Source organism: Schistocerca piceifrons, chromosome 3 (genome assembly GCF_021461385.2).
Source record: "Schistocerca piceifrons isolate TAMUIC-IGC-003096 chromosome 3, iqSchPice1.1, whole genome shotgun sequence".
NCBI classification, from domain to species: Eukaryota; Metazoa; Arthropoda; class Insecta; order Orthoptera; family Acrididae; genus Schistocerca; species Schistocerca piceifrons.
In genome coordinates, this window is record NC_060140.1 from 124281358 (window position 1) to 124296092 (window position 14735).

General features: G+C 40.3%; 1 protein-coding gene across 1 annotated transcript in view; it reads right to left on the bottom strand.

Moving 5' to 3' along the window:
* Positions 1-14735, bottom strand: part of LOC124788455 (sodium-dependent neutral amino acid transporter B(0)AT3) — a 157040-nt gene that overhangs the window by 101120 nt on the left and 41185 nt on the right. Inside the window, exons 4-5 of the mRNA XM_047255726.1 lie at positions 13585-13668; positions 7797-7958 (exon numbers count right to left, since the gene is read on the bottom strand). Of these exons, the coding sequence (XP_047111682.1) occupies positions 7797-7958; positions 13585-13668 (246 nt within the window). The remainder of the gene's footprint in view (positions 1-7796; positions 7959-13584; positions 13669-14735) is intronic.

Here is a 14735-nt window from a genome sequence, read left to right on the forward strand (position 1 = left end):
AAGCCCTGGGAGTTATTCATGCTGACTTCGCAGGAACTTTTTTAGGTACTTATTGGCTTCTCGTTATTGACACCTACTCTAACTTTCCTTTCATTATCTGTTGCATGTCGCCTACCACTGTGGCAACCACAAATGCTCTAGCTTGCATTTTCTCTTTGGAAGGCCTTCCCTCTACTCTTGTTATTGATAATGGTCCGAAATTTGTGTCTTCCAATTCATCATGCATGTCATGGCCCCTCCATTCCATCCACAGTCAAACAGTGAGGCTGAATGACTGGTCCGCACATTTAAGGCTCAGATGAGGAAACTCCTGACTTCTTCATCTGCTACTGATGATGCGCTTCTCCAATTTCTGGCTTCTTACCATTTCACCCCCATGGGTGACCACAGCCCGGCTGAGCTCTTACATGGCCGACAGCCCCGCACGCTACTTCATCTTCTGCGGCCTTCCATCTCATGGCCGCGGGTGCCTTCGCTTGGCCCGTTCACCACCGGCGACCTTGTATGTGTATGGGGATATGGCAGGCGGCCAAAATGGAGTCCTGGCCACATCTTACGACACTGTGGTCGACGCCTGTATGACATCCAGATGGACACGGGTGTTGCAGTGCGTCATTCGGACCAGCTTCGGCCTCATGCGCCGGCAACGCCTGTTCCGGATGCCGCTACACCACTTTCGGCTCTACCTGATGCTTGGGATCCTGGAATCTCTCATTACTCACAATGCAGTCCTCTCACCGTCATCTCGGTGCCAGCACAAGAACTGACGCCAACAGGAGACGTGCCCATGCAGGAACCAGATGACCACCATCTGTCGGAACAACTCTACTCACCTCCTTCTCCTATGGACGTGGACCCATCGCTCATGTCTCCTGTTATAACAACCAGACTTGCCGCAATGGGCAGGTTGGTGCATGGGGCCCCAGCCAATGCGACCCCCACATCTCCTGTCATTTCGACCCGTTATCATCGGGGACACTTCCATACATACGGGAAGCCTCCTCCTCAAGACTTTACAGCCAGTCAAACAAAAGCAATGGACATTAGCAACCCACAGGCCACCTCCATCAAGACATGTGCAAAAAACTTCAAAGGGGCTAAAAGTGTTGTGACTCGCCGATCATTCAAAGTGCCACCACACAGTTACATGCATCCTCTGCATGCGGCGCTGTCTGCCAGCCATGCAGCAGCAGTGCCACCTAAGCGGCCAGCCAGCCAACAGCCACTAGACTCGGACTCATTTCAGATTTGACTGTTAAAGTGTACACTTGTCTTACTTTGTTTACTTGATCTGTGACTTACATGTATTGTGTCGTCCTTGAAATATATTTGTTCAACTTGACATTATAACAGTCAGTCATTTTATCTGGAGCATCATCACCTCGGTCCTCTCTCCATTGGTGCTGGCACAACAAATGTCAGCACCTACTATGAATTATCCTGCATTCTTCATCTCATCTTATATGTCACAGCAATGGAACCATCTCACACTTATAGTGCCAGGGAAGTATGAACACAAGACAGTGACTTATATGATGTTCAGTTTAATGATTCTCAGGTGTCGACAATGCCCCTCCCATGTATCCAAAGCATGTGCACTGACTACCTATCTTTTGAGTGACTTTGGGGGACAAGTGCAACCAGTAAGACTCTTTCAACAATTTGTCACAGGCAGACACAGCAGAATATCGCTTGATTATGTCACACCTACTGCACAGTGTACAATTCTGCTGAACGTAACTTCATCAGGATTTCCTTTGATGTGTCCAGTCCATGAGAGCTGTCCATCACCAGCTGTGGTGTCACATTCATACTAAAATTTCTGGAACAGTTCTTTTTGCTTCAACTCACAACCCAATCAGTCTATGTCTGAAACAACAGGTTGTGGCGTTCACTCTCACCAAGTGTGTACTTTAGAACCATGGCAGTTCTGATGATAGCTCCAAGTATACTACATTACTGAGCCATCTAGGTGAGCACATCAACATTATTAGTGATGTCATGTTGTCAGCCCTGTCTACCAACAAATATGACATGGCAAAATCAATGCTCCTGCAATGGATCATCAGGACAACAGCACAACAGCTGTGTCATGTTATTTATGGTGAACATTTAGGCACCAGGGTGTCTTCTCAACTTTATCTACCAGGATAGCCGAGAGCACTTATGTGTTGTTTCCTGGACTCAGGTGGACGATCCGGCCCCGGATCAAATCCACCCAGTGGATTAATGATGAGGGCTGGTGTGCCGGTCAGCCTGGATGTGGCTTTTGGCTGGTTTTCCACATCCCACCGGATGAATACTGGGCTGGTCCCCACATTCTGCCTCAGTTACATGACTCACAGATGTTTGACACACATTCACACTATTTCATGATTTATACTAGACACAGACAGCTGGGGTACACTAATTCTGTCCCCTTAAAATTAACCGTGCCAAATCTGTACTGAACCCTGCCAACCCTGCGCATGATACAGGACTAAGACAGTAGCAAAAGAAAGAAAGATGTCTTCTCAATTTTGGAGATGCCTTCAGACACTAACCAGTGCCATACTTATGCCAGACCACATGCTGTGGACATTGTGGATTGTAAAGTTACCTCCTCCATTGGAATTAGCAATGATCTCAAATGACAGTGAGATTTATTTTGGCAGACAGACTTCTTGCCATGTGACAACAATGACAATGTATTTCTTTATCAGACAACAATAATAAGCTCTCCCTCAGTCAGAGACGACACTGTGACATGTGACAGCAGAGAGCCATTCGGAACTGAGTGTGCATGGATGCTGCTGAGGACAATGTCACTCACACTCATTGGGTCAGTCACCTCCAGCCAGTCAAAACAAACAAGCATCCAGGTGACAAGAACACTCCATACTCAGATAAGAAACATGGCCATCTGTTTGTTTAAGGCACATTTTGGCTACAAATCACACAGCTTGTGATCACTCATATAGGAAGAATGTTCTGTATTGTTGCACCAATTGTTGCTGCCTACTCAACGCATGAGTCACTCAAGTTGCACACCATACTCACACATGGGTGATAGACTCTACATCCTGGTTCATACTTGCAAACAATATTTTCTTCACTACAGCTGACAAAATCATCATGTAAAAAACAGCAGCTGTACTGATATTTAACATAATTCTCATTTAATGATCCATCTCAGCTGCACATTTTTAATTAATTTATATGTTTCAACACCCAGAATCATCTTCAGACCTAAGTACTTGCATCAGCAACCAGACTTGTCTACTCAGAACAATATATCAGAGTACAGTATTAAAATATATAATCTAATTAGAAATTTGCAGCTGAGATGGAACAATAAAGGATAACTATCTTCAATATGTTCTTGTCAACACTGTGTCTGAACTGAGCACCATGCCATGTAAGCTACCACCGTTAGAAAAAACATTACCTGCTTCCCAAATCTGTGTAGTGAATTATTCATGTACTGCAATATACAGAACCACATCTTGAATTTTGGACCTGGGTTTAGAACACGTATTCCCACTGCAACTTTTCATTGCCCATCAAGGAACCAGTATCAAGTGCTGACTTTCTAAGACATTTTCATCCATGCACTGATTTGGCACATAGAACTCTTCTACATCACAGCAGCGGAGGTGCTGTAACTGCGATAATTGGTGATCCACTGCTATTCATGCTACCGCCATCCATGAACTCCTGCTTGTAAACCCTTCCTTCTGCCAACACTTACAAACAGGATCAACAAATACTTCAAGACTGTCTGGCATCAGTGTTGAAACTCACTCAGTGCTGCCTCAACATCAAACAAGAAACAGTTTGCCTAAATGAAGAGAATCAATCTATATGTGATAAAATTCACATCTCTATGCATGAGCTTATGGCTGTGCATGCACACTTGGAGTAGCTCATCTTTATGACATTAGCATCACAAACAAGTCAGTGAGTAAGGTGCAACTGGCGACAATCACACATACACCATTCTAGCAGTCTGCCCAGTGTACAGCAGCACCAATGCAGGTCAGTCCAGTGTCTTCAGGTACCCACGCACATCATATGAGTGTCTCCCCACCTCCAATAGATTCATGTATGCAGTTTGGACACTGTGCTATATGCAGTGAAACTGCTCATAAATGTTAAAATCAACACCATGTTGGGCCCTCCAGTCCAAAATAAGATGTATAGATTAGCTCTGAGTAAACTTCACACAATCAAACTGCCTACAGAGTAGTTATTACAAGCCAGTATCTTCAAACAGCCTGACAGTCCTTGGGCCTCACCCATTTGTACTGTACCTAAGAAGAATGGCACATGTAAACTGTGTGGTGACTATCTGCTTCTCAACAGCCACATCATCCTGGACAGTTATCCAATCTGTATTTTCAGGATTTCCCTCATAATTTTTCAGGCACCTCTGTGTTCAATGTGCTGGACTGTAAAAAGGTTTTTCTGTAGATTCCAATGAACCAAAAGGACACTCCAGAGATGGCTATTATTACCCCTTTTGGAATTTATGAATTCCTTTACTTAACATGCCACATGGACCCAAAAATGCAGCACAGAGGCTTGGAAAAGTTTCATAGACAAGGTGATATTTTAATCATCTCTGCTTCTCAACATGAACACAATAAGCATCTTAAACTTGAACACAAACCTGGCATCACATCTTAGTCAATGATAGTAAATGTCAGCTGTGACAGTCAGTAGTTATATTTCTTAATCATTCAATCAGCCATGAAGGCATAAGGCCTACAGTACATAGGACTGAGATCATTAGTCAGCTACTGTGGCCACAGAACGTTCAAGAATTATGCCAATTTTTTAGCAGGATAATTTTTTATCACAAAGATCTACCTTACACAGCTGCCATTCAAGCAGCACTGATAAATGTGTTAGCAGGTGAACACAAAGTTGGCAAAAGAGACAATCAATGGACTCTGAAGATGTACCAGGCATCTGAACAAATTAAAGACTGTCTTTCTCAGGCTATGACACAGGCACACTCACTACTCACTGCAAAACTGTCCATCACTTCAGATGTGACCAACTGCTTGACTGGACTAGATCACTAACAGTCAATAGCAGGAATACAACAACCACTATGCTTCTTTTCCAGTAAGTTGACTGAACTCAGCATAAATGATCAGTTTATGACATGGAACTGTTGGTGGTGCACAAAGCAGTATATCACTTTAAAGATAATGTGCAGGGCAAGCCTTTGACCCTGTACACCAGTCTTTAGTGTCTGGCAGATTCCATTCACAATCTCACAAAAGGTTGTTGCCCACCTGCATTTTTGCCATTAGATTATATTGCACAAATCACAACAGACATTTGACACTTTCATGGTACAGACAATTCCATTGCATACACTCTCTCTAGGATCAATGCACTCTCAGTAGATACTGACTATAACAGACCAACAGATGCCCAACAAAAGGACAGGCAATAGTGCAAAATCTTACAAGACACCACAACCAGGTTGTGTCAAGAATAATGCACTGTTCCCAGATCCTCTAAACAAATAGTGTGTAGTGTTTCACAGAAATGTCTTTGACCACTAATACCTATCAGCATGTGGAGATCCATCTTTGATAAAGTACATGGGCTCTACCAACCAGGGATTCACCTGACAACAAAACTTGTGAGAGATCACTTTGTGTGGCTTAATGTCAAAAAGACTGTAAAACTTGGATGCAAGCATGTGCTGCCTGCCAACAACCTAAAATAGGATGGTATGTGCAACCACAGTCCCTAAGGGCCACTTCCAACATATCCACCTATATATCATTGGGACCCCATCATGACTCAGGTGGTTTCCATTATATCCTTTTAGCAATCACTGGGGTAATGCAAGGGTCAGTCTATACAAGTATCTGGCATCACTGCAGAGATCACAGCAAAAGCATTTGCCAGTTTATGAATTTCTCATTTTGGCTGCCCTGTCTCAGTTATGACTGATCAAAGCAGACAATCTGAATCACCACTTTTTACTGAATGCTGTCACTTGTGTGGTGTTCAATGTTTCCAAACCACAGCTTACCACCTCTAAATAATGGACTAGCAGAGTAATGGCACCACTCACTAAAAAGAATTCTTGTGTATCATGGAGGGGAGTGGACAAAAGAACTGCCATGGGTGTTTTAAGGCTTATAAAGAAGACCTCCGACTATTCCTAGCAGAAATCTGTCATGGAGAACCACTAACTCTACTGGTGGACATCACAGGGCCATCCCCACTGAAAACAGAGAAAGAACTTCTTCTGCTCATCCATAAGGTGAAGTGGCACATTGCTTGTCTCAAGATACCTCCCCAGCCCTTCCCCCCAATCACACAGTTCACACAAAATCTTAATTCATCATCAAGCCCTAAAGGACTGCAACTATATAATTTGCCGAGTGATGATATTGTCCATTGGCATTGCAACTATCATACTCATGCCAACACAGAGTGATTAGATGAGACAATAACACATTTGGCATCCTGCTCAAGGGGGAAAGGACAAATGTTACCATTAATAGACTCAAGCCTGCATGTATCCCACAGGATAACTCTGACATGGTAGTAAATAGCACTGACCACATAGAAGACAGTACTCACATCAACCGGTTGACAACATAGTAGTAGTGTGAATAGACAAACAACAATTTCAACCTGAATACATCTTGGTTGGACTCTTTTATGACCTTCTCATAGTAGAAGGACACCATGGGAAATGGCAAAACAATGAAGGGACACATCCGGAAATATACTTTGACCATTACAGGCTTCTGCAGGACGTCAACACAGGCACTTTCTCTTTTTGGTCATGGGCAGATGGAATCCTCATGGTCACAGCTGCTAAGAAACAACCACAGCCTTAACAGTTGCAAACAGAGTAGGATACAGCTGTAACCACTATTTTGCACCTCCACCAGTCAAGGCTCCATCCCTCTTCAGTGCTGATCAGTGATCCAATTACGAGTGAGCATGATGACTTCCTTCTCATCTCATGCAATCATCTCTGCTGACAAGTAGCAAACATGTCTAGCTCCATCCATTTCATGCACAGAGAAATGCCCTGCTTAGGCAGTCAGTCATGGCAAAGTTTGGCTGCATGAAGAGGAACTCAGCAGCAGTGTTGTCTATACCCCCCCCCCTCCCCCCGTGTTCCGCACTGTAAAGGAAGGGGAAGGGGTGGGCTCTATACCAACCCAACAATAATCACATCAGCTAACATAGGAAAATCTCTGTGGCCAGTGGTGCAGCAGTGCAACAAGATTATCTTTGGAGTCAGTTCATTCTGAGCTGCTGTAGTATGCACAAATGTTTTATGTGTTGCTACCAAGCAACAAAGTGTACTATCATGTGTTTGCAGTCTCAGTCATTTTATCTGGAGCATCCTCACTTGGGTCCTCTGTTCTTATTTGTCTTCTATCATAAAGTGTTTCCTGTACAATGTATGAGCTCAAGGACCAATAAAAATACTATATGAAGTGAGCTAGTTTAATGACTGTTCTTAAAATCTTAGTAACTCGAAGTCCAGAAAATAGTTGGGGAGTAAAAGGTCTGGAAATGATAGAAGAAGATGAATGGAGAAAACATTTGGCTATGATAATTTTTGACAGCAAAGCAGATGTTGTATGTGAAATTTTAGAAATGAGAACAGACACATTCATTCACATATGATAGACTGCACATAGCTTTAGAAATTTCAGTGAATTCTGTTTCTAAATTAGGACTCAGTTACAGCCTCTATTATAACAATATGATTCCTTTCAAAGACAGTATCAATCTACAAGATAAATGCAATTATATACCTTCCCAGAAGAAGCTATTCCCTTGATCATGCACATATAAACAAGTAACCAGGCAACAACAAGGGCTAAGGCTATTTTCCAGTTGAAAACTTCAGGGCTATTGATATCCTGAGATACCATAAGTGTTGTTCTGTACCAGAAGTACTGTGTTGGTGTACTCGTCTGTAACATAAAAAACATTATATTACAAATTAATAGAGAGTAAAAAATGGAATATAACTGTGTATAAAACACTAAAACACACACACACACACACACACACACACACACACACACACACACACACACACAACACACAACACACACACAAAACACACCACATCTATGCATATTATCAAAAGTACTACCATAAGCTGTGTGGCTGAAGCGAACACTGCCTGGAGTTATGCATGATGGGTCACCAACTTAGCCCACATCTGCACACAGCAATCACAGTCCCTATCCATACCAAAGACAGCAAAACTTTACACTGCACAGTTATGAGAATGGAAGAATTTGATTAGTAAGCACATTAACATGCAAGAAATTAAAAAAATCCAAACTAGTGTCCACAAAGGTAACTGAAAATTGACAAATTAATGATGTACTTGCCTATATCTGCTGTGGGAACATAAGGTGCTCTCTCACTTATGGTCTAACTAACAATGACCTGGTCTAAACAAAATAAATAACTAAAAGCCTGTATGATATGAGGATTGATACAAGTGCCATACAAGCGAGGGTACCTTACACTATACTGCTATTAAAACAAAAGACTGTGCCTAGTAAGCACACAAACATAGAAAAAATTTAAAAAACTGAACTATCACCTACACAGGTAACTATAAATAAGTCGCTCCTATTTGTAGCTGGTAAACATAAGTCACAAATGGGTGGTGCACTTGCCTTTACCTGCAGTAGGAACGCAGGGTGCTCTCTCATGGATGGTCTAACCAACATATGAAGGGATGCAGAGAACCTTACACTGAATGAAGAATGATAAGCAGTGGAAGGGTATGGAAAGAGATGTAGAATGTGACAAATGCCAAAGGAATAAGTCCATGCAGAGCACGTCAAAGATGCTTCTAGTAATTATAGATATAGTGGAAATGGTATTTGATAAATGTAATGTGGGCATTGGGGGTCTGTTATATAATAACTGGCAATTGACACATCCTGATATTCCATGATGACCTGAGAAAATTCATGGTAGAGGTGGGACACCAGGACAGTGGTGCAGAAATTTGTAGAAGAAATTGTGTTAAGGTACAGAATTCTGTCAGTACTGTAGAACAACCAGGAATTGATTTTTTAAAAAGAAGTGTTCATAGCTGGTTGAATTAATGTTTGGGAGGGATGTAAATATTCCAGGAGTTCTACAGATAGAGGAAAATACTGTTGGATATAATTATAATGACTATGTATATCAGTTGCAAACTATAATGCAAGTAGTATGTGGAGTAGCAAGAGAAATGATAGAGGAGGCAAAAGATCAGTAAGACTCACTATAACAAGATGGAAAGTCCAAGAATATTTAGGACAGGAGATAAGTTTTTTTTGTATGATGAGATTGTAAGGATGGGTCACTCTAAAAAGGTTGATGCACAGTTCTGACGATCCTAAAAAGTGACTCAATAGACTTACCCAACATGAACATTAAGATGCCTATGAATAAGCAATGAAAGAACATGCAAAGCAGTTGAGGCTGTATTATTACGCAACAAGAAAAGTCAAAGTGTGATAGTGACATGTAAAACTGTGACATAAGTGAACCTGAAGAATCCTTGATGAGAAACTGTATAGAATGGCCTGAGTAGGAAACAAGGTTATCCAACAGTGCAGAGAAAAATTAAGCAAATTAAATATCAGTAGAACAGAATATAACCTTTCATGTAATGAAGCTGATAGTAATATAGCCAAATTAAAGCATCAGTGTCTCAGCTGAATCACAGAGCAGACTCTATAGCAACTAATTAGCAAATATTAAAGAACAATATGAATAAGTGGGAAAAATTCATTGCGTATTCACTGAAGAGGACAGATGTAGGTCTAAAGAGAATAGCTGCATTGGTCACCATCAATGAACAGTTGATACAAGTAACCACACTATTCAAACACTTAAGTACTGAGTGTTAGCAGTTTGTAAGTGCCATTGTGCACACACAAAAAGGGATATTCACTTACAATGTGTGGGACTGTTAAATGTTCCACACAAACAGCAAATGTTAAGAATCACATGTATACATTGGGTCAAGTAGAATAATACACACCATTGTCATTAGGAAGGGCATTGTCCCTAGTATTACAATAGAAACCATTTGTTGTGAAGAACTGGAGAAAAAAATTAACTCGTTATGGGTACCACTAGAATTATCATTAACAACACTGGCATTCTACAGCTGGAGCATGGAATGTTAGATCCCTTAGTCAGGTAGGGAGATTAGAGAATTTAAAAAGGGAAATGGGTATGTTGAAGTTAGATGTAGTGGGAATTAGTGAAGCAGAGTGGAAAGAAGAACAGGACTTCTGGTCAGGTGAGTGCAGGGTCACAAAGACTGGAACATTGGCAGAATGCCATTCTAAATGTGTCAAATCTATCTTCAATTTGAACTTTGATATGTACAATTTACATCTTTATTACTGAAACACAACAGTTTTGTGTTGTCATTTAGAAAGGCATTCTTGCTGAAGTTCCAGTCTCTGTGGCCCTGTACTCACCTGACCAGAAGTCCTATTCTTTCCACTGTGCTTCACTACTTCCCACTACGTCTAACTTCAGTGTACCCATTTCCCTTTTCTTTCCTGGTTAAGGGATCTAACATTCTATGCCCCAGCAGTAGAATGCCAGTGCTGTTAATGGTAACTCCAGTGGTATCCCTAACAAGTTAAATTTTTTCTCCAGTTCTTCACAACAAATTATTTCTACTGTAATACTAAAGACAATGCTGTTCCTGGAGAGAATGGTCTGTATTATTCTACTTGACCTGATGTGTACCTGCAATCCGCAACCTTTGCAGTTTGTGTGGGACAAGTTTAAAAGTGATATTCCCAAGCATGTGGTATTTCCAAACATGCTTCTCATCAGTCACAAAGCACATGGTTTTCACAGGGTGCCAGAAGTAATACGAGGTGTACCGGTATGAAATGAGCATTTTTTTGTGAAAATGAAACACTAATTTTGAATTTAAAAGTAAAAACATTTTATTCAAATTACTGACCATTGCTTTCTATACATTTTGACCACCTTTCTGGCAATTTGTGGACATGACGCCAATAGAAATGTTCGTCTTTTGAAGCAAACCAATCAGACACCCAATTTTCGACTTCTTTGTAGGAATCGAAGTGTTCCTCAGCCAGTGGATGTCCCATTGATGAAAACAAATGGTAGTCGGAAGGGGCCAAGTCTGGTGAATAAGGCAGTTGGGGTAGCAGCTTCCAGCCAAGTGTTTTGATTGTATCCTGAACCAGTTTTGCTTTGTGTGCAGGTGCATTGTCGTGTAAAAAAATTACTTTGGCATGTCTTCTGGCCCATTCTGGCCTTTTTTCGATCAATGCATAGTTCAAATTGATCATTTGTTGTCTGTAGTGATTAGTATTCACAGTTTCACTGGATTTTAGAAGCTCATGATACACCACACCTTTCTGATCCCACCAAATACAGAGCATTGTCTTCTTGCTGAATCGATCTGGTTTTGCAGTTGATGTTGATGGTTGTACCGGATTAACCCATGATTTTTCCCATTTAGGATTCTTAAAATAAATCCATTTTTCATCGCCAGTAACAATTGGATGCAAAATTGATTTTCTTTCATGTCTTTGAAGCAAAATTTGACAAATGGTTTTTCGGTTTTCCATCTGTCTTTCATTCATCTCATGTGGCACCCATTTTCCACACTTTTGGATCTTTCCCATAGCTTTCAAACGGTCAGAAATAGTTTGTTGTGCAACATTTAGCATTGTTGCCATTTGCTTCTGACTCAAAGTATCATCTTCATCCAATATTGCTTGCAATTCAGCGTCTTCAAACTTTTTTGGTGGTCGTCCACGTTCTTCATTTCTTACATCAAAATCATTATTTCTGAACTGTTCAAACCATCTTTTGCATGTTGTTTCTGATGGAACATGATCACCATATGCCTTGCCAAGCATTCAATGCGACTCTGCAGCACTTTTTTTCAAATGAAAACAAAAAATTAATGCTTTCCACAAATCATCACTTTCTGATAAAAAATTCGCCATAGTTAACACAATGAAAACATATGATGTTGTTTGTTCCATGACTTGATGTATACTAAATATCTTTGACAGGTGTCATACCAACCAAACAAAAAAAATTCACAACAAATATTCCCTATCGACACATTTGTATCTTAACGCTCATTTCATACTGGTACACCTGCTACATATCTTGTTTCTGGATGTTGACAAACTGATCGCCAGTATTAAGAAGTAAATCAAAGTCATATGGCATGAATGACTGGGAGACCCTGAAGGGTAGACCCATCTGCCTAACTGTACTTGTTTTCCAATCCTTCATGCTCACAGTCACCTTTCCTTCACAAAGTATGAGAGGTGTCTGGGTTATTGTATCTGTTAAGTGTAGACAACTGTAGTGGTGTGTGTATAGTATAATGTCGTGTTTGTGCTGGAAATGATGAGAGAAAGGAGGGGTAAACCCAGTGCCAGCACATGGCCTGCTCTTGAAAATCAACAAGGCAGCCAATGAGCAGAATGTCACCATCTGATGGACAAATCACTGTCAACAGTGTTGCATGCCCTCACTTCATGTGACACTGTGGAGAGGTTTTGAATTGAATTCAGGGCACTGGCACAGAGACTAGTGATCAGGGACTTTACTACCCCTTCTGTCCTCTTTGCCATAAAAGCAGAGGGAAAATTGTCAACAGCACATGACATACCCAGATGGTCACTCATCCATGTACTGGCCATGCCTGACAGTGCTTAACTGCAGTGATCTGATGGGAACTGATAGTGTTAAGAAGATGTTTGTGAAAGCCCCATGAAGGATTTTGACATTTAAGGATATTGCACGAGATACTTGTCTGCCCCTCAGCCTATCATAATAAGCGGAGGAACGTGGATTTCAGCAACAGTTTACTACACTTCAAATTTCCTGTGTATCACTAAGATGGTCATCACTTTGGAGAATGAAGCACCTTGAACTGCACCAGCAAAGAAATTTCTCAAATCTTTGGAAGTGGGAAATGAGGCAACTTCCAGTGAAAATTGTATATGGTGTATTGCAAAAGATGGAGAGTATGCCAGGAAAATGGGGCTCATCAGTTAGAGAAAAGTGTAAAATAGTGTTTTCAAAAATTCATGGTCCTCACAAACTTAGAAACATATCAAAAATTCTACAAAGTGTCAATTCCATTGCAATAGAAATGAACTCTAGAATAGTCCATTGTTTTAGATTTGCTCCAGATACTCTGCAGATGTTGAAAGCCCATTTTTCTCAAATGAAAAAGTTGTTACCTGATAGGAGATTCAACATGACTCCAGAAAATTCTACCTCCCCTACAGCCATTTTTACAAAGCTTGCAAAAACTGATTAGGATCAATGCTGCTACTGTGTGTCTTTCGTAAAAGTGTGAAAAACAGGCCATCATACAGACAACATAAAACTTTAATAGCCCTCCTTATACTACCATTATAATTAGCTCTTTTACTGGCACTGAACTACTACCTCACACAAAACAGTAATATTATGACAATGAATTTTTTAATTTTTTCAGTGTGTCACTGGAATTAGGTATGATGCTGTTTAAAGCCTTTGGCAAGTACTTACAACACACTCAGGTTCCACAGTATATGAACCATTCTCATGGTATCTATTAGGACACGTTGCCCATGGCAGGTCTGACTGGAAACTCTGAAATTGAAAGAAACCACTTGCAAATGTAAGTCTGTCTGTACGAATGCTACTTCGTGCTAAAGCAACCTAATACAGTTTACACTGTGTATCATTGTACAAAATTTTAGGACACACAAATTCTGTATCTTAACTGAATTCATGTACTTCTTTTGTAGAACTGGTTCAAACAAATGTCAAGCAGTATGTATGTCCTGATAGAAATTAATAATGCTGATAATAAGATTAAAACTATATGGGAGATTATCAGATGGGAGACAGGACAGTCTAACAGTGTACAAGATACCATAACAATTAAACTAAATGGTAATGTAGGGACTGATAATTCATAAGTTACCAGTACTTTTAACAATTGCTTTCTAAATGTGGCAGTAAAAATAGCATTATGTGGTTCAGTTGAAGAAGCAATAAACATATTAAGAATATCATTCCACAAAACTAAGCAAGTAGAATTAGCACATAAATCCTTCAGTCAAATTAATAGAATTATATATATAAAAAAAAGCTCATGTCATGTTGATGAAATTTCAAACAGAGTTCTGTCAAGATGCTACAGCTTAATAAGCTGTGACCTGAGTGATGTATGTAATGCATCAGTGGCATAGAAATTTTTCCAGGCTGGTTAAAATATGCAGCTGTTAAGCCTCTTCATAAGAAAGATGACAAGAAAGACTTAAACATCTTTTTCCACAATATTTAAAAAAAAAAATTAATGTACTCAAGAGTAGTCTCACACGTAGGAACAAACAATTTACTTAGTATAACAGTTTGGGTATCAGAAGAGGTGCTCAACTGAGAATAGTATTTATACATTCATTCATCAAATAGTACAAGTGTTAAATAATAAAATATTACCAGTTGGTATTTTTTGTGATCATTCCAAGGCATTTGATTGTGAAGTCATGTTACTCTCTTAGAAAAACTCAAGTTTTATGGAGTTTATTGCTTTACATACAGCTGGTTTGAATTATACTTAACAAATAAAATGTTATGCTGAATAATTCAAACACTTTCATGTAAATTGAAGGTGGATGGGAGGGAAAGGTAAGTAATGAGACGGAACTAAT